At 45.1% G+C, this 26,300-nt stretch overlaps 1 protein-coding gene across 10 annotated transcripts in view; it reads right to left on the bottom strand.

Moving 5' to 3' along the window:
• The window catches only part of RGS6 (regulator of G protein signaling 6), a 450,793-nt gene that overhangs the window by 83,121 nt on the left and 341,372 nt on the right, over positions 1 to 26,300 (bottom strand). For all 10 annotated transcript variants that reach the window (XM_016118653.2, XM_016118651.2, XM_016118656.2 and 7 more), the window contains exons 4-6: positions 9,491 to 9,541; positions 6,453 to 6,559; positions 5,013 to 5,064 (exon numbers count right to left, since the gene is read on the bottom strand). In XM_016118653.2, coding sequence (XP_015974139.2) covers positions 5,013 to 5,064; positions 6,453 to 6,559; positions 9,491 to 9,541 — 210 coding nt within the window. The remainder of the gene's footprint in view (positions 1 to 5,012; positions 5,065 to 6,452; positions 6,560 to 9,490; positions 9,542 to 26,300) is intronic.

The raw sequence follows: 26,300 nt of genomic DNA, 5'->3' as shown, positions 1-26,300 counted from the left end.
TCAACTATGGAACCTAATTCCAGTGAACTGTAATTGTGGCTCTACTAGACTGTCCCTTGTTTTCAGGATGAAGGTTCTTCTTCTTGTTCTAGGATGATGGCTCTTCAAGGGTCGAGGCTATGCCCTACTCACCTCCAATCTCTGTACCTAGCACTGGGGCGTGGCCTGCCAGATGAAGAGAATGGACAATGGAAAGGGGGGACAATTTAGGTCCCTCTTCCCCAGCTAAGGAAGTGTTCTTGAACCTTGTTTGCTAGGACATTCTTTCTCACACATGGCCTTCATCACTTCCTCTCCCTACTTCTGCTCCTTCAGTATCTCTACCCCTCCAGTGCCACACAGACTGATCCGAGGGAGACAATAGATAAATAAACAATAGAATGACTTGGAGGGAAGGTCAGAGAGATCCGACTGTTGTTTGACAACTTAAGCACACTACGCTATCTACTCAACTTCTTTTTGGATTAACAAACCTACACCATGTTGTCTGAAAAATGTACTGATGGCAACCTACGATATGCTGGAAACTTGTAGCTAGCAGCCTACTCTGGCGTGCCCACACTTTGCATACACCAGTCGCATTGTATGCAGATGAGAGTCAGTTGTATTTGTTCTCAAATCAGTTTATGTTAGGCACGCCCGTTATTTTCATAGCATAAGTTCATCATAATGTAAGTAAATGTTATATACACTGATGCAATTAATTGAAAAGAGAGTTGTTTCTATGAAGACACAGTTGAATGGTTAGAAACAACTTGATAAAGGAGAGTTGGCTAAGCCAATTGCTGATGACTTTGGTACAGGTGAGATAACTGAAAAAAAGGGGAAAAATAATAAAAATTCCAAACGGGTCAACATACAGTTTGCTTCAAAAGTGTTTTTAAATTCTTGATGCGCTTTAAAGATGCCCAAAATGGATGGTTTATTCTGAGTATGGCTTATTTAAGAAAGAAATTCAAATTATTAGAACTCCAATCAAAGAGACTCTTTGGTCCTACTTAAAAGGCTGCCAAATGAATGTTCCTTTGTATATCATTCATTAATATGAAGTGATTAAGATATGTACATATCATTTTTCATGATTCTCTACTAACCAACTTTTCCAATGAATCAAGTAACTACACCTCTCCATTGTGTCTGGTAAAGAAGTGTTTTCTCTATTACAAGGTACATCTCAGTCTCTTGGACCACCAGTTACACAGCCTGTGGAATTTGGGGCAACCTGAGGCAGGAAGCTCAGCAGGCCAGGTCTCGATGACCCAGGGCAGTGCAGGTCAGTGGAGTGTTAACAATGCTGCCTCAGATAGTATTTTGTATTAGCCAAATGTGAAACCTGGGAAAGTCTAAGCCAGATATGAGCTCTATTTAGGAAGAAGTATCTCAAGAAATTTCCAACCCATTGGGGCAAAATGGACCAGCTAAATTCTAAGTTAAAGTACCACACACAGAATGAAAAGCTGGATCACTCCTGACGACCATGAGTTACACGGTCGCATGCTTTCAGCCCACTTCCCCCGTGGCTAATGTTACATAACGGGGAGTCTGATCACCAGAACTACGGAGGTAGGATTTAGAATGGACCTCTTCTTGGCACAGACCTTCCCTGGGCTTGTCTACACTGCCACAGTACCTTCGACAGTGCTCGCTCTAATGTCTAACCAATCAAATGACCACTGGCAACAATAGCCAGTCCTATAACAGACCATCTGGGGGATTTGCTTTAAGTTCAGATGTTGGTTTTTATAGGCTATTTAATTTCTCACTGAAAAAAATGATTGTCTTCTTGCTTTCACACCTGAAAATCTCATTTCACCAGCATCTCACCTGGATGACCCACTGCTATCTCAAGCTCACTGTCTCTCACCATGACAAAAGCAGAACATTTAAAACATTTTTATAAGCAGCATGGATTCATGTACTACATGTGCAATTAAACATTAAACAATACATTGACTTTGTCCTATTTAGTATCCTTAAAAAACTAATTTCCTTTCCAGACTTCCTGTCTTTACTAGCGATATCATTATTTACCTCAATATCTTAAACCAGGGAACATATAAATCACATACCCTCTAATTACTTTTTAGAACAATGGGATTTTAGCATGGGAAGTAACCTTGGCAACCATCAAGTGTAGACCCTTTATTGACAGATGGGAAAACTAAAGGCCAAGATTGGTGAATTGATTTACTCATGGACTAGTTACTGGCAGAAGAGGAATTAGAATTAAGGTCCAGTTCAGAGCTTTTTCCACTATGACATTCATTGCCCCATTTACTTATTCATTCAAAAATTTATTGAATGTCTCTCATGTGCCAAGCACTGTTTTAGGTGCTGGGAGTATCACCATAACAGCAGCTGCCAATTATACAGTGCTCATTGAATGTCAGACATCATTTTAGGGGCTTTCTAAATGTTCACTTACTTAATCCTCACAATAACCCTATGAGATGCGTTTTGGTATTATCCTCATTTTATAAATGAGGAAAATTTTTCAGGGAAATTTTTTTGGGGGAATCCATAATAGATCTCTAAAACTGGTGAATCCTAAATGCCTCTTCTTGATAGAAGGCTTTTTTATAAACCTGCCCCTTCCAAACAATTCGCCCTTTCCTCAGCGTAATGCCATTGAGTACTCTGATTGCACGCCTCGACGGGCCCTTCTTCCCTCATTATTCCACCTCCCCCAGTGTGAAATGCTTCGAGGGCCAGACTATGACTTACTCAACTCTGTGACAGAGCAGTTGACACAGAGTATTTGATCAGTAAATGGTGGCTGAATAAATGAAAGCGTCTGGTGCTTGGTCAATTCAAACCATACCCATTCTGAATTCTTAGCTTCAGTTTTACATCTTTTTGGCAAGAGGGCCACTGCAGAACCAATAAAATCAAACATCTCCCTAGAGTAATAATACCAACCACCACCACCATGGTTTTTATCAACTCCTTACTATGTGCCACACATCAAATCTTGCATGCATTTCACCTAATCATAACAAAACAATGCCGGGAGACAAGTACTATTGTTATTTTGGTTTTAATGTGAGGGTTCTGAGGCACAGAGAGGTTAAGTACCTTGCCAGGCTCACGCCATTAGTGGAGCTACTCAATTCTGGGCCCCCTGTGCTGAATTCCTTCTTGGTACATAGTTACTGATTTTCTGACTTAACTGCTTTGGAAATGTGAGCGAGCACTTCAAAATCCAGCACCTTAACTTCTCCATATGATTTGCCAAGACTGAGGCGCAGGAATTCAAAATAATTTTGCTTTAATGAGAGCCCGATATAAATTATTATTTCTATTCCTGTTTATGTAACATAACTAAAATTAAGAAATGGAGAAAACCTGTAGAGAAAGGGAAATAATGCCTATTGTATGCAGTTTCAGATGGCCTATGCTTTAGATTCAAGAAAATATTTTAATCTTACTTGGGCCCAGTTATCTGGTCCCACCATCCTTCCACCCTCACCATCGTCTTGAAAACTATTGGTTTTCATTAGTCACAAGGGTACATGGCTGCTGCATGAAATTGAGCCACAATTATTCAAATTCTGAGTTGGGCTTTTGTGAGCAAAATTTCAGCCCAGGAAATACTTGTTTTGTGAGCAGCCAAATGCAGCTCCATTTGTGAGCCAGAATCCTTGCTGGACCTACTTCTTATATCATTTAGGGCACAGCCCAGTTCAAGGGGATCCAGATGCCTGCAGACAGCCTATGAGGCAATCAGAGGGGCCTGCCCTCTCTACCAGGGCCATCTTCCAGACTTGGACACGGAACATCCGTAACCTTATTAGGCAGTGACTTGTCCACATTCCATCCTTAGGACTGCTTCCAGCTGCTTATTTCCCCTCCCTCAGACATGTGATCCAGAGGGTGTAGCTTATCACACAGGTCTCCCCAACAGGCTCCTGGGAACATCACTCAGCTGCAGCTACCTCTGTTTTCCTGTATAAACAATCCTGCAAAGAGCTTTAAGAGAAGCTGCAGGTTTCATCAAGTGTCTCAGTGCTAAGAAGAGCTGTTGTGGATTGTTCCATCAGCTAAGTAGTCATGAGGATGCTCTATAAAGGGGAAGGTGCTTCTGTGACAATGCCATGCACGAGACTATAAAAGGAGCATGGGTTTTGGAGCCACTAAGATCTGAATTCAAATTCTACTGCCTCTACTGAGTGTCTGCTAATCAATCACTTTTAGTGAAGAAGCAAAACCATCAGCAGATATTTACTCAGCACCAACTATGCCTCAGGTATGCACTATGTCCTGGACATGAGAGCAAAGAAGGTGAACCAACCCCACCCTCACGGAACTAACAAACAAGTAGAATACAGTGTGATAAGTGTGGGGATGTGGCTTCTCCTGGCCTCAGGTTTTTAACTAAAGTTGAGGGACAATATAACATTTTAGAGGATTGACACCTAGTAATGTTATTCTCCACAGAAAGTATATGGTAAGAGTCTAATAGATCCCTGCTTTCATGGAGGGGACTTCCTGCTTACCCAGCTCTCAGCTTTGTCCACTCTTTATTTTCCAAGTCCAGGATAACTTCTGTATACCTCTCCCTGGTCTATCTCCATTTCCCCCTAACTTCTAACTATCGAAAATGCTAATGAGTTATTAATAAGTCTTAACAAATCTGTGAGACTAGAAGGGATCAGGGAAAGATGGATCTGGCTTTCCCTGAAGCCCTGCCCCAGAAGGAACAGTCAACAGTCACTGTCCTTCAAGGCTGCTGTGGGATCCTGGTTCTCCACAGTCCCAGCAGAATCAGCATGTTGACCGCCCTTGACAGACTTTTCTTCCTTCCCCTATTCCCTTCCATGGCTGCACTTTCAGTGTGCTCTGCTTTTCTTCATTACATGGAACAGGATGTTCACTACATGTCGGCGGTATGAGAAAGGGCTAAGCAGGGTAAAGACCCTCCTCCCTGTGCACCCCAGCCACCAGCCACCAAGCATTTATCTTCTGCACTTCTGGGGGTAATGCTAAGTGTGGGCTGTGGCTTCGCTGCTCACCATAGTCGGTGTTTTCAGGCTCCCAGCAGTTTGAAGGCCAGAAGTATGGAGCCTGCAAAAGAGCAGAGGTGTCAGGACCCAGAGGCATGTCATCGCTTGGCCCCGCCCCCCACCTGGGGGCCAGGGTCAGCCCTTACGTGCACCCAGTGAGGACGCCACCCTAGGACAGGCTCTGTCCTCATCTCCCTCATGATGACACCACAACCCAGCTCTCTCCTGCTCTTAAAACAGCTGAGGGCAGCCAACATTTCAATCTAGGTGTTGAGAAATGAATCCAGGTAAGCAAAATAAATGCAAAAATGAGAAATAGTTTACAGGGCAAAAAATTTCTTATCCTGAAACAATAGAAGTCTAACTACAAAAGTTGGTTTGGCACAGTTCCCTGGGCACACAAGCTCTAAGTTCTTTTCATCTTTTTACTATGGACTGAATTGTGTCCCCTCTCATCCCCTGCCCTGTCCCCAATTCATATGATGAAGCCCTAACCCCTAGTGTGGCTGTATTTGGAGTTTGGAAGTAACTAAGGTTAAATGAGGCCATTAACGTGAGGCCCTGATCCCAGAGGATTAGTGTCCGTATATAAGGAAACATCAGCTCTCTCTTTGTCTCTCTCTGTCTCTCTCTCCTCCTCTCTGTCTCTTTTCTGTCTCTCGCTCTCTCATTCTCCTTCTCTCTCACCTTCCCTGCCTCCATGTGAAAACACAATGAGAAGCAGCTATCTGAACACCAGGGTGAGCATGCTCATCATAAACTAAACCCTACGGGAACCCTGATCTTGGGATTCCAGCCTCCAGAACTGTGAGAAATAAATTTCTACTGTTTAAGCCATGCTCACTGTGGTATTTTGTTATGGCAGCCCCAGCAGACTGAGATACTCTTTGATTCTGTCTGAAGAATTCTGTTCCCAAACCCTTTGGTTTTGACCTTGACACAACCCCTATTGTCTGTGCCAGATCTAGGACAGAATCTGAGGACAGAAATGGAAAATGTATGGGAAGAATTAATAGGTAATGAAGGGGAACCCCATAGCAGGAAAGCAGCATGATACAGTAGAAAGATTCAGGACTTTGCTATCAGGCTGACCTATATTCAAACCAAGGCTGTCTTTTTGATTTACTAAGTGCCCCGTTAATTCTTGGAGCACCTCAGTTTTCCCATCTGTAAAATGGGTGATATTTGCCCCCCAAAAGTTTTTCTTCAGAATAAATGAGAAAACATGTATAAAGTGCCCAACAAATAGTAGGTTCTAGGCTTCTTAGTATTATTTGGGTAGAGCAACAAGTGGCCCAGATGAAAGTTTTCTTGGTTATCCCAGTGCTGATGAGAGATAAGAGTTGCTTCCTTAAATAGCCTTTTTTATTTTTTTAAATATGGTTCTAATCTGAGGTCAGATGGTGATGAAAAGAAAAGGTTCTTTGCAAGAGGAGCTGGCAGGCCTACCTGGAAACGATAAAAGGTGCCATCATCCTTCATGGTGAGAACATGGTCCGAGATGGGAAAGATGTAGCCCTGGGCAGCTATAAGGCTTCCCAAGTGTATTGCTTCAACTGTGGGGACAAGGTGTGGGAGAGAGAAGTAATTAGGAAGCTGTCGGAATGCAGGGCTACTTAGCTGAAATGTAGCTTGTGAGAGCAGAAAGGCAACCAGAAGTCAACTGTCATCGCTCCCAGATAACTGCATGATTGATTGATAACTTTAAGATACGACTATTTGGGCTGAAGGGAGACGTCAGTGGTGGGGAGGGGCTGCCACGTGTCTGGGGTACTTTTGGACCACAGCTCTGAGAGTCCGATATTGTTTTAACCTCCCCCCTTCCACCTAATTTTTCCAGAAGAAAGTCTAGCTTCACCATTCCGAGCATGAGCTTTGGTGTAGATAAACCTGTGCTTAACTGAGATATTGCACATAAAGCGCTTAGCAGTGGCTGCTGTAGGGTAAGTGCTGGCAGCTCTGATTTATATTTTTATTTTTACCATTTCTTACCATCCTCAGCAATGAGCATGCAGCCTCACTCCCCACAGAGACTCTAGACTTAGAGAGCATTCTCCGATACACAGTCCCAATAGCGACGAGGAGCGTGTTACCTTTCTCTTAGGGACATAAATTAGAACCTCACTTTTGAGGTGAGCAGTGTAGTGGGCAGTGGCACAGGGAGGCCAATTTGATAAAAAATATTTATATTTTGCCAGAGTTAACCTGTCGTTCTATTACTTTAGCATTGACCATAAGCAGATGCACATAAATCATTAAAAATTTATATTTATTCTGAGTAGAGGTAAGGAAAAATGTTAAATTTAAACAGTTTTACCACAGTGGTAGTCTTACATAAATATAAAAGCTCTCTTCCTGGTAAAAATTAATTTTTGGACATGGAAAGTACTGACATGGAGAGGAGTCTCTAGGAATTATTAAGTTCATAAACTCTGAGGTTTTTAAAGTGACTTGTTTCAGCCTTACGGGCAAACTTTTGAAGAGGTTGTATATAACCCGAGTGTTTTGTTTATTTAGAACCACCTATTCTTCAGAGGGAACGTACATTTTGACTGGTGGAATCAAATGAATGGAGTTTTACTTTACTTGCTTAGTGATGACCAGTTTGCTTTTAAAGTCTACATGTTTCAAGAATCATGGGTCCAACATAAAAGGGAAGTTTCATCACCTGCAGCTGCTACTTTCCCAGGGAAGGTAACTTTCATGTCAGCAATCTAGGAGCTGGAACTCTCACTTCATTCTTTGAGCAAAAGGTCTTTTGCTTAGAAGTATGGCAGATGGGAAGAAGGGAAGGAGGGGTGGAAGTTAGACATGCGTGGCTTCCCAGGGCCTTGGTTTGCTTCATTTCCGCCCTTCTATTCCCACCTGGTGAATTGGTCTTAACTCCTCCTGCTTGGCCACCTTGCAGGAGCTCTGACAGTTCCCAACACCTTGGTGTGTCCTCCCAAGGGCATTGGGGTATAACACACCTTCAAAAACATGACCCTTATCATTCTGGACTTGTGCAGAAGCTTCTCATACTAGGGTCAGAGGATTCCTGAATCTATTCTCCCACCATGAGCTGGTTCAAGGTTCTCAGACAACTACTACTTCTACTACTGCTATTGCTACTGCTAACAATAATAATAAAACGTATATCAATAATACAATGATTATTTTTAAGGGCGAGGAAAACAGGGCTCTTGGAAGAGAAAAGGCCACCATTAAGAAAGGTGCTTCTTTGCTTAGCATCCTCATCATAATCAAAAGAAATGTTGACTTGAAATACATGTAACTAAACTGGTAGAGACTTTTTCAGTCCAGTTTTTATAAATGAAGAATCAGAAGTCCGGGCTGCATAAGGGAAAAACACAGGCTAGTTGGTTTGGGTTCTTTCCTTGAAATATTAGCATGTGTAGTTTTCCCTTGTGGATTAAGAACTTGATTAGAATTAAGAATTTTCACTAGTCATGAGAGTGGCCATTAATCAAGGTGATGAAAAAAGCTAATGTCAATTCCATTAATGACCTGTTTTTCTGGCACTCAGATTTCTGGCAACTATATTTAATCCAACTCTAGGTAAATTGTATTGTTTCATAATCAATAGTATGTTAAGAGCATCAGATTAAAATACAGGAATGCCTGAACTGCCATACTGTCTCCAGCCAGGAATCACAGTTGAAGGTCAGATACCTAGAAAGGGGGCTTGAACCAATTCTTAAAAAGCGTAGCAATTGGAGGCCATTTAATTTGGGGCAAATAGGTAGAATCGCTAAGAACATCAGGATACATTTGTGGATATTTGTAAATATGACATGTAGACATTGAGAATACTCAGTTAAGAAAAGAAATGCATAAAAATTCATTAAAGTATTAACTATCAGCACATGGATAACAAAAAATATTTATCTAGAATTTTCATGTTTCTAGAACTCCCTATTTTCTAATTATGTTGTAAAAATAAATTTTACTGCTTATTTTCTGGTGGGAGGACAGATTTGAAAACTGTTTTATTGGCCAGGATTTTGTTGTTTTTCCAATAAGGTTTTCTTAATTGAAATTCACAATTAAAGTTGAAAAAAAAATCATTCCTTCACTTCTTGCAGAAGCAGAAAACAGAAGGCATCTTAGCAAATAATTAAACATCTTAATTGTGGATCAGGCAATCTAATTTTAAGAGCCGGCTCTAGAAGGCCTTTCATGACAGTGCTACAACTTATCTTTAATTGCTGTGGCTAACGAGAATTCATCTCATTTCACATGTTATTGTATTGGGTTCTTTGGCATTCTAAATGACTGCTCATTTTCTCAAAGGGTGATTTAAATTTAAAAGTAGATATTCAGTGGAGAACATAAATTAATTTTATTTGTAAGTAGAGTGATTCCATATCTTGGAATTCACATTTACAAGCCCAGTTTTCAGGAGGGTAGGAGAATCTAGTCTGGAAATGGTGATAGGCTGTTTCCCTATACCACAGGGGATAAAGTCAGGGTCAAAGGTTAAATACCTGGGTCCTCGATGGAAAGATTCTTCATAAGCCACTGCACAATGTCAGTACCTGCAATGATAAAGCAATTCAACTGGAGACCTCATGGGTGTTAAACCCTGTGGCAGAACCTGTTTACCTAAGAGACTCCAAATTCTAATTAGCACACATCAGGAGAGCTGGGTAATATTGATTTTTCTATCCTGACCAACTCCTTCCATCCCATCAACTCACTTCTATAGTCACAATCTCATTCTTTTCCAAAAAAACATCCACTTCTGACAACTCAGCACTGTCCACATTTCTAGGGAGCATCTGCAGGAGACTTCCTGTGAATACAGATTTTGATCACTTCCTCAAGGCAGGCTGGCCCCCAGGCTATTTCCTGTAGGAAAGGCTCTTCAGTGCCTTACCCTTATTGACAAGGGCTAACCGACACAGGTGACCTTAAGGTTCCCGAAAAGAATCTCTAATTTCCTCTGTCATGGGCCGACCTGGAAAGAAAGTGCCTCTGTGTCTGTGGGAGAAACATCTATGTTTTCACCTATCCTCTGGGCCACAGCCAGATACCATTTCCAGACTCCCCTGCACTATGGGGTGGACTGAGTTCTGATAGTGAGATGTGAATGGAAATGATGTAGTCCCCTTCTACACCTGGACTGTAAAAATTCCCACGTGACCTCCCACACCCTCCACAGCTCCACACCCTTTCACTCTCTGTCTGCTGGCTGAAGGGAGAGGACTTCGGGGGCCCAGAGGAGGGCAGAGTCACAATGCCGAGGGGGCCTGGGCTTCTGAACAACCATGGAAATTGATGCCCATTTTGGGCTCTGACCTGACTGACAGGTGTGCTAAGCTCCAAAAATTTGGGGCTTACCTGTTTTGGCATCTAGTACTCTCTTAACTAATTTAAAATCTTAGGAGTCACAGGGGACTTTTAAAGCTTATTTACTCCAACCCTAGACAGTTCATGAATCCCAGCCACAACACTTTGGAAAGTTGGCACCCTAATCTCCATTCAGAAAAACTCTAGTACCTGGGACCTCACAAACTGGCCCCTGGGCAGCCTGTTCTAGCTAAACTGAGATTTCTCTGAGCAGAAACGCAACCCTCTCTGACTTTCTCTCTTTGGCCTTAGTTTTGCCCTCTAGTGATAGAAGAACAAACCCAGCCTCCTCACTCTGTGAGTCTCCGACCGATGCACTATCAACGTCTCCTTGAGTTTTCCCCACTCTGGGTGAAATGTGCCTGGATCCCTCAGCTGTTTCCTTGCATGACATGCCCTGGGGCCCCTCATCGTTTAGGTCACAATTCTCTGAATGTGTTCTCTTTTGTTCGCCTCCTTTCTAAAAATGTGACATCTAGGGTATTACAGTTTTTAGGGTACCACAGTTCACATAGGAGTATAAGATTCAAATTTTCTAGAAGATTCTGACCTTCTAATCAATCCACCTTTGCGCCCCCCCCCCCCCCCCAATAATCTCACTTTAAACCAGTGTGGACTTTTGAAGGCAGCTTTGTGGCTTCAGGATGGTGATACGTAATGGAAATTGCGTAAAGAGCAACATTTCCAGATATCTGAGTCCTGTCACGGGTCTGGGGGTTGACAGGAGGCAAAGGGACTGCCAACAGCTCTCCAGGGTAGATTCCCAGCTGAAAGACTGGAGAGCTGCCAGAAAGGTTGAACTATTGCCCTTGGCCGGGAAGTAAAGTTTCTCAGAAATTTTACTGGTTGCCAGAAGTGAGACCAGTACAGGCCTAAGTGCCTACATATTTTGTCTCTCTCTGGCTCTCTGGAAGGTCAATGCGCCCTGCACAGTAAACTGCCAGGGCCTGGTCCTACTCTCTCTCTGTGAGCTTCCCCCAGGACAAGCCTCCACCGACATGGCCCTGCAGTCCCCCACCCCTCACCCCCATTTCAACCTCCAAAGCAAGACTTCTAAGCTTTCCCCTCCACTCTTGCTCTGGGCTGGCATCTGTGAGCTAAACTTTGGATCCAAACATTCCTATTCATTCACACCCTTTGAGAGAAACGGAGAATATGCCTGTGTGTACTTGTGGGTGTGGGTCCATTTCCTCCAAATTATACAAGTGCAACATTTGTCCTAGGAAATGGAGAACAAAGCAGAAATCAAATAGAACTGTAATCCCAAGTTGGGGGTGGGGAAGAGACTCTAACCTGTTTTTTCCTCAAAAGAAAAATAGTTCTTTTTTGTGGGTTGCCTAGAAACGGAGAGGTTTCCAGCATCAGCAACGGCTCTCCCCCGGGCAGGCGGATTATCTTTCTGCTGAGCTGGCTGAACCATTATTTATCACCTGCCAAGATTGATTACTCACCCTGGGACAATGACAGCCCTTCCTTTCCCCTGTTAATTACTGTCATCATTAATATCCATGTCACTAATTAGTATTCATTCACATCGAAACTCCTTCCTTGCTGTCATATCCGTTTCCCCTGCACACCACCCCAGCCTTCAGCGCCATTGTCTGGGTTTCTACCCGCTTTTGGCTTTATGCGCTCAGTGTCTGGCCTAATTGTCTCCCCAGTCCCCCAGGCCTCCGTTTGCATTCACAGAGCTGAAGGATCCCATTTAAGCATTTTTTTTTTTTTTTTTGGTAAAGAAGGGAAAATCACAAAGGTCCCTTTCCTTTTCCCCTAGCACTGTGGGCACGACAGGCCTGGGTTTCCTGTCCCTGGTGAAGCCACCATGAAGTCAGTGTCTTCATCTGGGGATCAGAGTGACTGTCCTTAGGCCCTGGTGAAGGCCGGGCTGTTGGCCCTTGTTGTCCTGAGCCCATACCTCAAATCCACAGGCGTGCCTGCATCCAGCCCATCCCTCACACGCTGCAAACACCACGAGGCCTAGGCCTGCGGACATGCTCAAGCGGGGTATTGTGGGCTTCTGAAGACTAGTCCAGAATGGGCCAGCCCCCAGCCTGGTGGCAGAAAGCAAATCGTTGCACGTTGAGCCCCAGGAACGAGTAAGGAATAGAAATCTGTCATAATATTATGTCCTTTAAAAGACCTACAATTATTGCACTGTAGAATCAGACAAGAATAGTGCAAATAACCATCAGGAGAAAGGGCTATTCTTTTTCTCTTTTCTCTTTCCTTTCTTCCTCATTTCCTCACTCCCCCGATCACTCTTTCTCTTCCTAGTCTAAAAAGAATTTGAAGCAGATTATTTTTCTGTTCTATCCAAAATTAATCATTGCCCTTTGTAATCATTTTTAGATTCTGGCTCTTCTTAGTCAAGCTGCCCTGCCAAGGACTTAAAGTCAATATGGCAACATTAGGAACAAATGCAGGATGACCACCCTTTACTCCCAAAGGCCCTAAAACACTTGGCCTTAAGTTTTCTTTTTGAGGCTAATTTATCAACATATATTCCAGGGATATCTCTGAAATACACCAGAGGCACGTGAAACACTGCTCTACAGCGTGAGTGGTTTGTCAGTATACTTAAGTATACATTTATTATATTCAGGTAAGCTTTATGTGTCTACGTGCATTTCAATTATGCCTTTTATATATAATTATGTTTATTGGAAGGGTATTTGGACACAACTCAGAAGTTCTCTAGTAGGGGGCTGAATAAATAAATTATGGCTCACCTTACAATAAATATTTATTGCACATCTACTATGTTAGGTGAAAATGCCTATTAAGAACAGTGTATATTTTAGAATGACATTTTTACAATAGAAAAAATGTATTTGTATTTATATTCTAATTACATATGTATGGATATATAGAGAGATGGAGAAGAAAAGTTCTGGAAGTATAGTTAAACTGTTAACTTTAGGTTATTCTGGAAAGAGGGGAGGGTCGCGTTTTTGGAAATTTCTATTCTTTATATTTCTTTATGATTTGGAGTTCAGAGAATGTTAATATATTACTTTTTCATGGAGATAATACTTTTAATTTCAAAGAGCAGAGAGGGAAAGTTTGGCTTCTTAGGCTAAAGAGGAGAGGGCATGGAGAACGGGGTTGCAGACACAGAGTAGAGAGGGTATGGGGACTTTGGCCCCCTGCTGCCTCCTGGAGCCTGGGCATTTCCTGTTCCCCAGGGAAAGAGCAGAAAGGAGTGAAGGCAGAACTCAAAAAGCTGTCTTTTTCCTAAGACATAAAGAGTGGGAGGCTCAGCCATGGGCCTCTAATTGGTCACTCTCTCTGGCCATCTGGGCAGCTCTAGAGCCTCAGAGCGGCCTCTTGTCCACTCTATCGGGCTGTTTACCACAGTCCTGGACTCAGGGTGACAACCTGCACCCCTCCCTGTGTTGCTTACTTATTTATTGGGTAGAATGAGACTCAGCAATCTCTTCCTGGTGACTTCCCGTTATATTAATCCTAGATCAATAGAAACCGGATTTAACTAGGCTGGCGAGATCTTCCAATATTTTAGTGTGTTCTCTTTCTTTTTTGGAGGAGACCCTTATTATGAAAGGGTTCTATTCTGGGCTTTGTTTTCAGATGTTTTAAGCTCCCCTGAAGATTTAGGGTTACCTGGAAGTTCCTCTCAAATAAGTCAGAATTCTAGCAGATCCTGCTATGGAACACTTCGCCCATTCTTCCCAAGGTAGTGTCTCAATCCAAGCCCAAATTAGATTATGCCAACTTGTTAAAAGACTGGTTCTAGTCACCTGCAAATTTCAAGTTACCTGAAACTTTGTAGCTTATGTATATCATAGTACAGATAACTGAAGCAATTGATAACTTCCTTATCAATCCTCACCATTGGGGAAAGACACTTCCATTTGAGTAAACTGTTACTGGAGTGTGCTCACGGTACTCCTCAGTCAAGGTTATGACTCAGCCTACCACTGGATTCTCGTGTGCCTGCCAAGGGCTCAGCTGCACCTGTGCGGGGAGAGGGCAGCTTTGTGCCACTTCATCACGCATGTTGGTACCACGTACAGGTCAACACACGTGAAGAGGGAGCAACACCCCTGAATGCTCATTGTGTACGAGGCCAGAGCTGTACACTTGACCCTGTTATCATATATCATCTAAACAGTAATTATGTAAAATATAATAACTATTGGGCCCAGAGAGGCCCAAGGCCTCATACCAATACCTATTAGAGCCAAGGCTGAAATCCAGGCAATCTCCTTCGAAGTATTATTTCCACCACACCATTCTTCCTCTCTTATTTCTGCATAATTTTCTGAATAACTGGAAAAGTTCTATACTCAGTTTTTTTCCTGAAGCAGAGACATTAATTTAGTGATAATAATACTTAATACTATGTGCTATTTAGCTAATAATTTATTGAGCACTTTATATATTCCGGGCTTTGGAATGATCCTACTATAATAATCATACGATGTAAATAGACGATTATTTGCTTTTTGCAGATAAACTGAAGGATGTTCTAAGTAGAATTGTCTTTATAGTTTTAGACCTTTCTTTTATGCCTTAGTTAAAAAAAAAAAAAAAACAATAGAAAATGCAACAATTCGGCAGCAGATAAAGCAAGAGGAACCACTACACCGGGCTTTGGCTGGTGGGCACGAGGGAGAGCTGTCACTGAGACGGAAGGAGATGCGGGCGGAGGGACGAGTGTGGTGCAAAGCCTGGTGGCATTCCCGAGGAGTGTTGTCTGGTCAATGGGCTTGAGTTTTTCCCAGGAAAAGCATGCTGGATTTAACAGATACGCACTTGCTTACCAAGCATATCAAGCAATAAAGCACAGTGTTTACAGAGTCGGGTAGACTTGAGTCCAAACCATGCTGTTATTTATGAACTGCGTGATCTGGGCAGGTCCGGTCACTGCCATCCACCCAATCTCCATTTCTTCCTGGGTCTGCTGGGGAAAATATCACCTCCTTACAGGATGAAATAAGATCATTTGTTAGAAGCCCTCGCCACAAAGCCTGGCCCATGGTTTTGCTGAAGTGACCTGTTTATTATTAGGTCACTTATCTGTTCTATGCCTTCATTTGCTTATATGAAAATGAGGACAATAATAATAGGACCTGCTGCATAGGCTCTGAGGGCTAAAGGAGAGGCTGTGTGTGCAATGCTAGCACAGTGCTTCATACTGAACAAGCGTTAACGCGCATTAGCTACTGATCCGGTCCATGTTTCAGGAACCTTGCATTGGAGCCAGTGTATAATCAAGCCATCTGCATGGCTGGGAGAAAGAGCAGCAACTCAGAATTCTTGTGTTATTTGCCTGCTTTCTCATTTTAGGCCTTAGGGAATCTTAAACGTTTTCTGATGCTTTAAGGGAGGGATCTGATGATGTGCAGCTTGCTGGTCAGAAGGAGAAACAGAGGAGGGAGTGGCAGCAGGTCAACTCGGGGAGCCCGATGGGGCCTTGCTGGGGGGTGGGACCCCTCCCGGCAGCTGTTCTGGCCCCACTCCTCTGGAGTATGTTTTCTGGCAAGTGAGGGGGAAAAACAGAACAAGTGCCCTCACTCCGCTGTCGTCGATTCAAAAATAAGACTGAGCATCATTCTGGTTCTCTGGCCACCCTTATATCCTCATCTCCCTCCCTTCTCTCCTCTTCTGCCACACGGACCCACTTTCTACCCCCAGAATGCACCTTGCTCCATCCCACTACAGGGCCTTTGCCTATGCTGTTCCCTGGGCCAGCAATACACTCTCATTTCTCCAGTCCGCCTCTTCCTCTTGCTGACTCCTGCAGTCCTTCGGCGCTAGCTTCTCAGGAAGGCCTTCACCGCTCTCTGCAGCAGGTCCACACCCTCTGGCTTTCACTTCTAGAGAACGGGGTTCCTTCTCTTTGACGCACTTATGTCGGTTTGGAATTAAACATCCACGATGTGATTATTTGATCGGTGTCTACCTCCCCCTCTGTGTTCGTTTTCTGGGGCTGCTTAAACGAAGAACCACACACGGAGTGGCTGAAACGACGGACATGTATTGTCTCACAGTTCTGGAGGCCAGAAGCTCACATGGCGGCAGGGGCGGCTCATTGGAGGGCTGTTGGGGAGCACCTGTCTCACACCCCTCCCCTAGCTGCTGGCAGTCTTTAGTGTTCCTTAGCTTGTAGGAGCGCCACCCCAATTTCTGCCTTCATCTTCACATGGTGCTCCTGAGTGCATACCTCTGTGTCCAATTTCACCTTTTTTTTTTTGTAAGGACATCAGTAGTCACACTGGATTAGGGGCTACCCTAACTAGCTCATCTTAACTAATTACATGTGCAACAAAGCTATGTCCACATAAGGTTACATTCTGAGGCACTGGAGGTTAGGACTTAAATGTACGAATTTTGGGGAAGACACAATTTAACCCATAACACTTGCTAAACTATAGCTCCGAGAGAGCAGGACTCTATTATACTTTTCTATCTCTGGTACTTATCAAAGGCCTGGCATGGAGTTGGGGTTTAATGAATGCTTATTGATCAATAGTTATATTCAAATAAACATCATATGATACGTATCCATCCAAATGTACATATTCACTACATTTAAAATTTTTCTCTCAATTTTTTGTGATCCATGAAAACTTCATCACAGACTGGCATCAACCTTGGATGGGCATTTGCAACCACTGCTTTAGATGAAAGGTTTGGGGTTTTTCGTTTGTCGACATTGTCTTTTTTTCAAAAGTCACACTATTTTTCCTTATAGAAAGAAATCTCAACAAATAAATGTGTTAAAAAATATTGGGCAGCGATTCAGACTGTCTGTTTTTCCTCATTCTGCCCTGGCTGTCACCTGGAGAGAACAGCAAGTAGAAGGAAAGGTAAAGTCTTCAGGTCTCTTCTCCAGGGTCTGAAAGACACTGACCCTTCCCACCTCTCTGCCCGCCCCTGCTGCTTGCTCACTGGCTTCCAGACTGCGGCAATCAAGCTGCCCTGTGATTGGTTTTGGTCCAATGTGTGATTCTCGCTTTTCAACAGGAAGCCTTCTGCCTCTGTCCAACTTGGTTTTGAACAGATTGGGGGGAATTATATCTAGACGCATGGGATATTGAATCCAGAGATACCCAAGCATCACTGCCTTATCCAGCCCTAAACCAGGCCCTGTCAGGGCCCCCTCCCTAGGGACTCCTTGCAGGCCAGGCGGATCTGCTTGCCAATCTCCTTAGGCATGTGGCAACTGCACCTCACTGCACCCCTCAGCCCACAGAGCAGAGAAGACAATCAGCTGACAGAAAACTCCTGGGGGACCTCCTCCCCCACCCACAGCTCCAGCCCCCTCCTGCTCAGACTCTGTGCTTCTCCATTCTCTGAAATGTAAAGCTTCCATGTGCATTAATGAAAAATAACAGGGGCCGGAGACCAGGCGAGGTTATTACTAACTCATAAATCACCAAGAAGCTCTGAGGGCTGTGGCGAGGCATCTGGGATGGGCTCCCCTGAATTGTTACCTCGCCCAAGCCCCCGCCATTGATTCATAACCTCATAACCCTCCTGCGTCTGAATCCCAAGTCTTCTATCTAATTGTCAGCAGCCGAGTACATGATTTGCAAGAGGATGTGGGCAGCGGCAGACGTGGGGGGAGAGGAGAGATTAGTTTTGTCAATCAAAAGCGTCCAGGGCCAGGCAGAGAGCATTCGGGACTCAGCCCAACGATGAGCTTATTAAAGGAGAGGCTGAATGTGGCTGTGTTGATTGGGCCTCAGTGCAGAGAAGCAGAGGATCATGGCCACCGTGGGTATAACCTCCATTCCCTGAGGGTGGCTGCCACTGATGACCGCCTTCCACTCAATCCGAAGGCAGAAAGGAAAAACAAATAAGCAGACTTGCAGCTTTGGGGACAAGTGATCTAATGTCAGGTGCGCCTCAGCAGCGGAAAGCATTATAAATATTTTGAAGGCTGCTGAGCATTTCCGGGAGGGCTGGATGGAGGGACTCAGAGGCTGGAAGGCTTCAGGGGCTTTATTGCCTCCCAGTGTCATCTAATGGTCATTTCATTTGTGCACATTTGAAGGTAAAACGTGGTTCACGCACATTTTATATTGGAATTAATCTGTGGGGCTAAGTGTTGCTTAAGGGGAGCAGGAAAGGAGAGTCAAGAGGAAGCATTTACAACACCCAGGCCTGCCGGCTACAGTCGCTTAACCTGGCATCTGATGCATCGGACCACAGGACGAAGGCAATGACGCCGGCACACGTCCGCAGCACGCTTTAAGGCTTAAGTCTGCAAAGTGCACTGGACATCTGCTCTAACCTTGGGACAGGTGACGTGAGCACAGCAGGGAGCGTGTGCGAGCCAGAGTTCAAGCAGAGTCTGAGACACACAGGTTCTTGAGCAAGCAATTCTTCGGTGTGACACTAATTCCAGCTCCAGGTCCCCAGGGCTCAGCTTGGTGGAATGAATTTGGTTTTTGTAATCAGACAGACCTGAGTCCAAACCCTGGCTGTTCCACTTACTAGCATGTCACCATGCACGAGTTACTCAACCACTCCGAGCCCCAGTTTACCCACCGGAAAAATGGGGCCATTCACAGAATCTACCACAGATTTTGTTGCATTAAAATAAGGAATCAGAGGCAGACCCTGGCACTGGCCAGGCACCCCGTCCAATGTTGGTTTCTCTCCTTCCCTTTCCACTTAGCGCTGATGCACGCCCTCCATCTGCCCAAAGTGGAATCTGGCTCGGAGCTGATCTCCTGGGCAGAGATCCCCAGCCTGGAATCAGGCCTTTCTCTCCCCTTGTCCTTAGGCCTCTGCCGCGGGCCTCCTGGACAGTTCAGAGCTCGTTCTAGTTTGGTTCTTTCAAACTTCTCTGTTTTATTCAGTTGGATCAGCCCATCCTTTTGGTAACTGGCTTGGGATATTCTCTATCAGCAGAGCATCTACTCCCAGATCAGCTTCCAGTTCTTGAGGCAAAACATCAGAAGAACCCCTAGGAACCCTGACAGCTCTCCTTCCCTATCCCAGCTACAGCCGAGCCCTCCGCCTGGAGGCCTGGGTGTGAATCTGGGTCCCCCTCCCACCAGCTCTGTGACCTTGGTGATGTGCCTTGTCCTTTCTAAGCTTCAGTTTGTATAAGAGATGACACAAACAGTCTGAGAGCATGAACATGAGGACAATGCTTGTAAAACGTTCAGCCCTGTGTCCTTTAGCACACAGCGAATAATCGGTAAATGTTGACTTTATCATCATTATCATTGCTATTATTCCGACTGGAATGTTTTTGTTCATTTACTCGCAATGACGAATAAGATGAGACGGCTCTGTCCAAACAGGTGCACTAGCGGCCTGCAAGGGCTCTGACTGGAGTGTCGGTGGGTGCTACGGGGCCACAGACAGGGAGTGTTTAATTCAAGCTGGCCCAGTGTCAGGAAGAGCTGCACAGAGAGGGAGGTGCTTAGGATCGATGGGACGCGGTGAGAAAGGATAGACGGAGGAGTGAAGGATTAAATGAAGAGTCAAAGACTGTAACAGAGCAGCCCGAAGCAACCACACCAATGGCACCAGGCGACAGCTGACATTTCAATTCAGGTTAAGGTGGGTTGAACAGCAAGCTTCTGTGACAAGGAAGAGGGTCCTAGGGGTTTAAAACCACCAGCATGCTCTGGTACCACCTACGTGCAAAGCAGTGTGCCAGACACCAGGGGCCGAGGTCCAAGCACGAATTAGAGAAAAACCAGGCTTCACAGCTGAAGGGAAATGACCACAGAGCTGCTGAGCAATGATCTCATGCCTTCCTGGCATCAGGGCGCTGGCCTTTCCCTCCATCCTTGCTGTCAACCGAGGCCTTGGGGTCCCTGCCGGCAGCGTCACGAGCCCTCCCTGCAGCCTGCCTCAGGTCTGCGGTGTGCTGCTGGGTCAGTCTGCAGCCTCTGCACCTCCACTGCCGGTCACTGTCCTGGATCCCTGCCCAGCTGCCGTCTGTGAGGCCCCCAACCCAGAAGGGTTCGTGTGCAGGACCGCAGAACACCGCTGTCTCCCCACCGCCCCATCTTCCAGGGGATAGCCAGCAGCTCTGGGCTTCTCTGGGCTCCACTGCCATCTTTCCTCCTCAGGACCCTGCCCTACTGACTCCACCTCAGACAACAGCCATGAGCGCTGGGCAGTCTGAGGTGGTGATGGTCACAAACAGAAGCAGCAGCAGGGGTGACAGGAGATGGCCAGAGGCCTGCTGAGGGCTGGCAAGGGCCCTGGATCACCAGGAGGCCAGCAGGATGCTACTCAAGGCCCTGGTCATCGGTGAGAAACCAGGACGCTGTTCACACTGCCCACCTTCCCTGCCCTACTCTTTCCTCCTGAAACCCCTATATCCTTTTCTTCTTCAGGCATTTAGGTAAGGGATCAGAGCCTGGCATTGGAGGACTTGAGAAAAGTGGAGCCAGCCACCTGTGGTGAACGGGAGCTGTTAGAATCTGCAGTTCAGACCTCCACAGCTTCCTTTTCTGCTTTTTGCAGGCCAGGTTCTCAGATCAATAGCATACCCATGGAAGGGGACAGGGAGGGACACTGAGGAAGGGAACCCATGTCCCTGAATCCTGCAGAGGCTGGCATCCTCCCCTTCACCTCCCTACAGACAGCCTGCACTGCTCGCCCTTGAGAAGTCACTTACCAAGTAAGCCACACAAAAGCAAGAAAGGACCGTATGGGAACGAAGGTAAAATGGGGCGACCAGAAAGAGGGTGACTTGGGATTGGGAGGTTAGCAAGATGAGATTTTTATGGAGGCTTGAACAGCAGGAAGGATGCACTCGGGTTAGTATGTGGAGAAAGAACATCCCCAACAGAGGGACAATGATGCTAAAGCCCTAGGGTGGGGACAAGCAGGAAGAAGGTATGACAGGAGAATGAAGATCCAGGCCAGACTGGAGGGGAGCCCAGAACGGGAGAGGCTGCACCCCACGGGGAAGCTTTCGGAGGGCTTGGAGTAGGGGAGGGGTCTGCGGTACGCTCCTGAAAGGTCGCGAGGGCTGCTGGGTGGAGAAGGAGTTGGGCGGGGACGGGAGCAGAAGTGGGGAGACCCGCTAGGCGCCGTTGTTAGTGGGTTGGAGTAACTGAATGCTGGCTGGGCTGAGTAAAGTGGGCGAGTAGAGCAAGTGGGTTCAGGTCTATCCCGGAGGCAGGGCTCCTGGTCCTCTCTAGTGGACGGGGCATGGAACGTGAGAACGAGAGGAGCCCGGATGGACTAGCTTGACTAACTGGCTGCGTGGTGGGCCTTAGACTAGCCGAGATGGGGAAGCAGGGAGGGGAGGAAAGCCGCGTTCCTCTCTTCGCTGTGTTTTGTCTGAGGTGGATGTGCGGAGTAGCCATCTAAGTGGCGATACTGATTTGGTCGTTGAATACATGAATCTGGAATTTGAGAGAGAGAGTGAGCAGGCTGGAGACGCTAGATGAGAGTCAGGTAGGAATGTACCTGAAGCGTTGTAGCTGGATGAGTTCCCCCAAGGAGACAATGTAGAAAGAGAAGAGAGGGGCGTTTGGACCAAGCCCTCAGCCTGTAAAACCGCACCGCGGGCTGCTCCCTCGCCTGTGCCGAGCCTGTCCTTCCTCAGCCCGGGACGCCTTCCATCACCCTGAGCGCCTGGCCTTGTCTCTTCTGTGACTTATCTTATCATGATCACGGCGCTCCCATGCTGTTTTTCCTTCCAGATATTGGTTTCGATAGTTACTTCTCAGGGTCACTTCTGCATCTTGATAGCAAGACAGGCCGGATCTTTGGTGTGGGAAGCTATCTCGCTGTTGGCTATTGCAGAGTATCGACATGTATGGTAAAGAAGAGGGGGCCAGCACATGGCTCTGTCTTAAGCTAAGATTCTTAAGGACTAGAGTCTGATGCATTCTTGCCCACCCCGATTCTCCGGGTGGTGTTACAGTCAATCGTGGTCAGAGCCCCGAAGGATCTCAAAAGCCCAGATTAATACTGAGGTGGTGCGGCTCAGCCCGCAGGCAGAACGAAAGGCTGATCTGCGCTCAGGGCACGGTGACAGCACTGTCCGTTTTCCTAAACCATTTTCTCAGTGACAGTTACATCCCTGCTGGCGGGAAGGTAGTAGCCTGAGAGACCCAGACTTGGAGTTTATCCAGAAGAGAGTTGTGTCATCACATCTTCGACCCCCCTTATCCCATCTGCCTCCCGCCCCCCCCGCCCTCCCCTCTGGTAACCACTCGTCTCCGGTCCATGTCTGAGTCTCTGTTTGTTTGTCCTGCTTACTTGTTGCTTTTAGGTTTACATCCCACATATATGTGATAGCACATGGTTTTCAACATTTTCTGTCTGGCTTATTTCGTTTAGCATGATTGAAAGAAATCTGGCTATGGGCAGTAAACACACAATGCAATATATGTGTATATATATATATGTATGTATTGCCTTACTGTTAAATTGTACACCTGAAACTTACTGGATTTTGTTAACCAATATCATCATAATAAAAATTAATTAAAAAAAGAAAAAAGGAAACAGCGGTAGTATTTTAAAAGAAAGGAATTGTGTGTAGTTTGAGGGACTGGGATTGGATCTGGCTGTACATTACAGAAAAACAAAACAAAAATCCAAACAAAATAACTGTTTTAATTGAGATAGAAGTGTATTTGGTAAAAGAAGTCTGGAGGTGGCTCTGTGGGGACCTCGAGAATCCACATGTCAGTGTTTCTCTTCCACCCTCTTAGTGTTCGGCTTCCATCCCCAAGGTCGCTTTGTGGTTCAAAATGTCTGCTGAGGCATCGGGCATCACATCTGAGCTTTGGGCAGGGAAAGGAGAAGCAGAAGAGCTAAAGAGTGCCTTTCCCAGTGGAGACACCTCCCTTTAAGCACAGTTTCCGAAGTCCCATTCTCTATTTACGCATTGTGATACACAGAATAATGCCACCCCTCCCCCACTGCCAAAGATGTCTGTGTCCTAATCCCTGGAACTATGAAGATCTGTCTTACATAGCAACAGGGACTTTGCAGATGTAATCCAGGGCCTCAAGATGGAGACATCCTGGATTATACAGGTGGTACCTATACAAGGAAAGAGGTGAGTGTTAGAGAGAGAAGGAGATGTGATGATAGAAACACAGGTGTTTGTGTGTATGAGAGAGAGAGAGAGAGAGAGAGAGAGAGAGAGAGAGAGAGAGAGAGAGAGAGAGAGAGAGAGAAGAAGAAGAAGAAGGAGGAGGAGAGAGGAGAGGAGAGGAGAGGCAAGGAGAGGAAGAGAGAAAAGAGGGAAGTGAAGGAGAGGGAAGGGCAGGAAAGAGAAGAGCAAGAAATGGGGAAAAGGAGAGCCAGCTAGCTGATGGCTTTGAAAATAGAGGCAAGGACCATGAGCCAAGGAATGCAGGCAACCTCTAGAGGCTGGGAAAGGCAAGGGAACTGATTCTCTCCTAGGGCCTCCAGAAGGAACGGAGTTCTGCCTTGATTTTATCTAGGACCCATTTCAGACTTCTGACCTCCAGAACTATAAGGTAATACATTTGTATTGCAAATGTATTTAATTTAATTTAATTTAGTGGTAATTTGTTGTAGCTGCGATAGGAAAAACATAGTTATTTTGTTGCCTCCTATGATTTCCTTAAGATAAATCTCCATGAGTGAAATTTCTGGGTCATTTTCAAGGCTTCAGAACCTACGGCACAACTGGCTTCGAGAATGTGCTCAACCAAATTCTCCTTCGTCTGGAGGGGCACACTCTGGCTTCCTCCTCTAGACCCCAATCAGCACTAGATATTTTGCGTTCCTGTTTACCATGGGCAGTCTGATTGGGAGGAAATGATAGCCCATTAAAGAAAATAACTTTTTATAAGTGAGATTTAAATGATTCTCATACATTTGCTCACCATTTATATTTCTTCTATTGGGGCACCCATCTTTTTATATTGGTTGATAGGAACTTATAAGTATTAAGGATATTATACTTTTGAGATTTGTGCCATACAGTTTCTCCCCTTTCATTTGCTATTTACATTTAAATGTCTTTAGAGGTAGAGTTTTAAAATAGTTCATGTTCAAACCCATCAACCCTCTCTTTTACCATTGGTGTCATGATTACAATATTGTCAAGACATTTTAATGGATTTATTTATCTATTCATTCAATAAATACTTACTGAATGCTTCCTATGTGCCAGGCACTGTTCTAAGCACTGGAGTATCATCTGCAACATAGAGCTGAACTCAGAATAAAAACATCTATCACTGAAGGGTCATAAACTGCAACAAGAACAATCCCAAACACATTCTGCTGTATTGAAAGACCAGCTGCACAGACAGCTTTGGTCCTGAGCAAAGACTCTAGGATGCTGCCCAGAACTCAAATTCCTGGATCTCAGGGCGTGTTAGAATGGATAAAATTTACATGAGCAAGACAAGCTAAGGAAGTAGAAATGAGTGCCCACAAATGAAAAGACTTGAAATGCCACTGAAGAAAGTATAAATGGAATTTGTTCCATGTCAGCCTCTCAAGAGAAAAATCATCAGTGATACACCTTTTCATTTCATTAGTAAGTTAAGTGCAAATATTATCTACCCCCTAGGACTCTTTCTAGAATCTCTCCGAATCAAAGAATACCAGCTAGGGAAGAATTACCCTTCCTTTGAGGATTTTCATTGAGAAAAGCCTATAAATGAGGAAATAGCATCTCTAGGTTACTGCCTTTGGCCTCATTTATGCAAGAAAAGTTAAAATGTCCTCAGGTTTGCAGGCTCCAAACTGAACAAGCCTCTAATTATTTATTTGTTACACTTTACTTCTTTCCAGCCCACATTTTTCTTTTGAAGTGAAACATAATAAATCCCCAAAAAACTCATCCTAAAGTTAGTGTTCTGCAAGAAGCACAAAGAACTCAAACCTACGATACCCGGGACATTCTAGAGAAGACCTGAAGACAGAGTACTTGGCCTGTCCCAATGACCCTGGGACAAGAGACATGGGTTTGTGTAGGGTCAGGCAGAGAGCCAGGCCTTTCCAGGAAAACCCCCACGCAGGTGGCAACCCTAGGAGACGTCCTACCCCCATCTACTGGAACCAACTCATGCCTGAAATGCCCACCTATATGGCTTTATGGCTTGGATAAATGTCCCCAGGAGACTGAAGGCCACATAAGGAGTGGGACAGGGTCTGCTTTTGCTCACGATAACCCCAGGCTAGCACTGAATGAGTGAACGGATGGGAATGAGGATGAGAATTCCTGGGGGAGGGGCAGGGACCTGACTTATGACTTATATGTGCTAAGTGATTTTGGAATGAATAAATTGCTAACCTCACTTTATTTCTTAGGATTTCTACCTCATTTATACTTCTACCTCACTTTACATCATAGAAGGAGGGACCAGCCATTTGTTTTTGAGAGGAGAAAGCCAGCCTGAGATCATCTAGCATGTACCCGAGAAACAAGTAAATATTACATGGAGAAATATGGGTGGAAAAGAAAAGGTCCTATAAATGGAACAAATTTCTGCCTATTTCACAATCTTTTCTATAGCCAGCCCTGACACTAATGGTTTCTGAACGTCTTTCTAAAGTTGTGTTCCTCGTTCTAACATTGCTGAAAGGCCACTTTCTGGAGGCTAGAAGATCAAAATCAACGTTTTGGCAGAGTTGGTTCTTTCCAGGGTCTGTGAGGGAGAATTTGTTCCATGCCACGTCCTAGCTTCCGGTGGTTCCTGACAATCCTTGGCATTCCTTGGCTTGTATCTGCCTCGGTCTTCACATGTCTGTCTTCTCTTGGTCCTCTTCATATTCTTAATGAGTGACTCCGCTTGTATTCAACCTCCCATGCCTATTGAAGGGCAAATTCCTTCATGTGTGACATCGATATCCTTGTCCCCCGAAGTGCGACCCCCTCCCACCTTCATGTGGGCACCCACTCCCCTGAGTACACAGGGCACTCCCAGTCTCCTGCGCTGGCTCACTGAAATGAGTCGAAGTTGTAAAAAAAAAAAAAAAGAAAAAAAGAGAGAC

Source organism: Rousettus aegyptiacus, unplaced genomic scaffold (genome assembly GCF_014176215.1).
Source record: "Rousettus aegyptiacus isolate mRouAeg1 unplaced genomic scaffold, mRouAeg1.p scaffold_m13_p_3, whole genome shotgun sequence".
NCBI lineage: Eukaryota > Metazoa > Chordata > Mammalia > Chiroptera > Pteropodidae > Rousettus > Rousettus aegyptiacus.
The sequence above is the reverse complement of the archived record's forward strand: the minus strand, read 5'-3'. Positions and strand labels throughout refer to the sequence as shown.